At 34.1% G+C, this 2,654-nt stretch overlaps 1 protein-coding gene across 1 annotated transcript; it reads left to right on the top strand.

Annotated features, from left to right (window-relative positions):
* The first annotated feature begins 446 nt into the window (after positions 1–446).
* Positions 447–2,361, top strand: LOC144852277 (uncharacterized). The gene is made up of 4 exons (XM_078710053.1): positions 447–589; positions 1,071–1,186; positions 1,567–1,679; positions 1,764–2,361. Exons 1-4 carry the CDS (start codon positions 447–449, stop codon positions 2,205–2,207), a joined length of 816 nt encoding a protein of 271 aa, XP_078566179.1. The 3' UTR covers positions 2,208–2,361.
* The last annotated feature ends 293 nt before the right edge of the window (positions 2,362–2,654 follow it).

Genomic DNA, 2,654 nt, shown 5'->3' with positions numbered 1-2,654 from the left:
CTCGGGTTGTTCCCATTTACACTACAGCATCACCCCGGTGCTGTCAATCAACATTTGTAAAAATAGTAAACTGTACTCCTGTCTGCGCGACAGGAATAATATTTAATAACAATGGAGCCGGTTAAAATTGTAATACTTGCATTACTTTTGAGTTATCAAGCGTTATGTTTTCAATACATATATCAAATTAACGACTTGAATTTTAGATTTTTAATGAATCTACAAAGGAAAAGGAGAGCAAATTCACGGAGTAGACGGCGAAGGCGTTTAGCCCTAAACCGACGTCAACTGGGCCTAGGCTAGTCGTCGAAGTTTTGGCAGCCGCAACGCTTGGAGCGAACCTTGTTGATCGCAGAATCTGGGTACAAAACCGTGCCCATGGTCGCCTGTTTTGGGCTGCTAATGTGGAACATTACAGCGATGAAACATTTCGGTCACATTTCCGAATGTGTCGCGCAACATTTGATAGACTTGCTGAACAACTACGGCCTCTTGTTGAGAGACAAGATACAACTTTTCGCAGGGCAATTCCGTACAGAGAGAGAGTTGGGATAGTAATTTGGTGGTTGGCAACGCCGACAGAATATCGGTATGTAGGCCTAACGTCTTAAAATAATATGAATTAAAAAAAATTCATCTTTATGTTATGAATTTTGTTGAAGGAAATAGAAAAAAAAATGGGTATGCCTATGGACTAGTTTAAAAATATTGCCATAAAATATTGATGTTCATCTTCACTCCTGAAGATGAACAAAATTTTTTTTTGTATTAATTTGTTATATCATTAGTGGACCCTAATAGTTTGAATAACATCTAATGATACACATGTTTTAAATGTTGTAATTTTGTATTTTTTTGTTGGATGATTTTGTTTTGCTATTGACCCACTTGATAGTTTGATTTAGTTCGCTTTTGGGAATCCTATCTCTCTCTATTGTTTGTTATTTTTTTGTTATATGTGAGACAAAATAAATGAAATGAAATGAAACATGGTTTGTAAAAAGGCGAATTATTCATTTATATTAAAATTAATACATTTTAATTTATTAATTACTTTGATTAATTTTTAGAACTTTGGCCAACATGTTTGGCATAGCAATATCAACACTGTGTGTATTGACAAGACTAGTTGTGTCTGCTTTGCTAAATCATCAGTTCTTTCGGCGGTATATATCACTTCCACAAGGTAAGTTTGTTGTATGAGATGAAATTATGTTTGTTCATAGAATTAGCAGTGTTTTCTTACTAATTTAATAATTCTAAATTCTAAGGAGACAGACTTGACCATGTCATCGAAGGATTTAGCAGGAAAGGATTTCCCCAATGTGCGGGAGCTATAGATGGGACACATCTACCTATCATAGGTCCATCAAATAACAAAGCAGACTACCACAACAGAAAGGGATGGTATAGCATTATTCTCCAGGCAGTTGTTGATCATAAATACAGGTAATTGTAGTTTTGTAATACTGTATATGAAATGCAAAAGTTTTTACACTTTCCTTAACAAAACTTAAAGAATTGTAATGACATTATTTACTCATAACTTGTTTTTAAAATGTTTAGATTCACTGATGTATATGCTGGTTGGCCTGGAAGAACACACGACGCCAGGGTTTTCGCACTCGGATTTGCCTATTTTAGCAGACAGAAATAATGGCTTGCTTTTCAGTAGAGATGTAAGATATCGAGATATTCCACTAATCTTAATTGTGAATTTTGCATGAGTGATTATTACAGATTTTGCTATGATTTTTTAACAGAAAAATGCTATTATTAATGGTATTGATATACCAGTGTGCCTAATTGGAGACCCAGCATACCCTTTAAAACCCTGGTTGATGAAAGGATTTGTACACAATGCAAACCTTACTCCAGCACAGCGCAATTTCAACAAAACATTAAGTTCTGCCCGAGTTGTTGTTGAAAACGCATTTGGAAGACTGAAGGGCAGATGGCGACGGCTCATGAAAAGAAACGACGTGACTGTGGGTTTCTCTAGTGAAGTCATTGCAGCATGCTGTTTACTGCATAACTTCTGTGAAATACACAAAGAACAATACAATGAAGAATGGGATGATTTGAGAAATGAAGAGATGCAAGCCCAACCTGCTATAATACCATTAGATGAAAATCAGGATGGTGTTGGAAGGCTGGATAATGGAGTAGTTATCAGGGATGCCATTACTGCTTCTTTACAACATTGAATCCTGTATAGTGGATTAAATCAGATGCTATTGTTGTCACTAAAAAGTTATATTAGATCTTGTAAAAGTATAATATTAAGATGTTTTGTTCCCAAAAAAATATTAATAAGGCTTTGAAAAAAAAACCCAAACACAATGTATTCACATATAGTAAGTATGCATATTAAAAGAAATAATTACCAGTAATAAATTATTCAGTATTTGTTTTAATGCTCAACATTAGTTTGCTAACATCATTAGCTTTTCAAACTTTAGCATATATTAAAAACTATCAATATAATATAAAGACATATCACTATATACAGTAGCGTATGTACACATTTGCATTTGTAATAGTAATAATGCTATCTACACAGCAAGTCTTGCACATGTGTAACTGCTAGTTAATACTGACAAACTTATTGTCGTAAAAATCAAACAAAAACTAAGGTAACATTTCCAACTCAG

The sequence above is a fragment of the Antedon bifida genome, chromosome 9, assembly GCF_963402885.1.
Source record: "Antedon bifida chromosome 9, ecAntBifi1.1, whole genome shotgun sequence".
NCBI lineage: Eukaryota > Metazoa > Echinodermata > Crinoidea > Comatulida > Antedonidae > Antedon > Antedon bifida.
This window is presented reverse-complemented; position numbering and strand designations above follow the sequence as displayed.

What these genes read in the sequence shown, in the direction of transcription:
- LOC144852277 (XM_078710053.1), top strand. Translation starts at nt 447, where the DNA reads ATGTGTCGCGCAACATTTGATAGACTTGCTGAACAACTACGGCCTCTT. An exon ending in GCAACGCCGACAGAATATCG is followed by an intron (nt 590 to 1,070) that starts GTATGTAGGCCT and finishes ATTAATTTTTAG; the next exon opens with AACTTTGGCCAACATGTTTG. An exon ending in GTATATATCACTTCCACAAG is followed by an intron (nt 1,187 to 1,566) that starts GTAAGTTTGTTG and finishes TAAAATGTTTAG; the next exon opens with ATTCACTGATGTATATGCTG.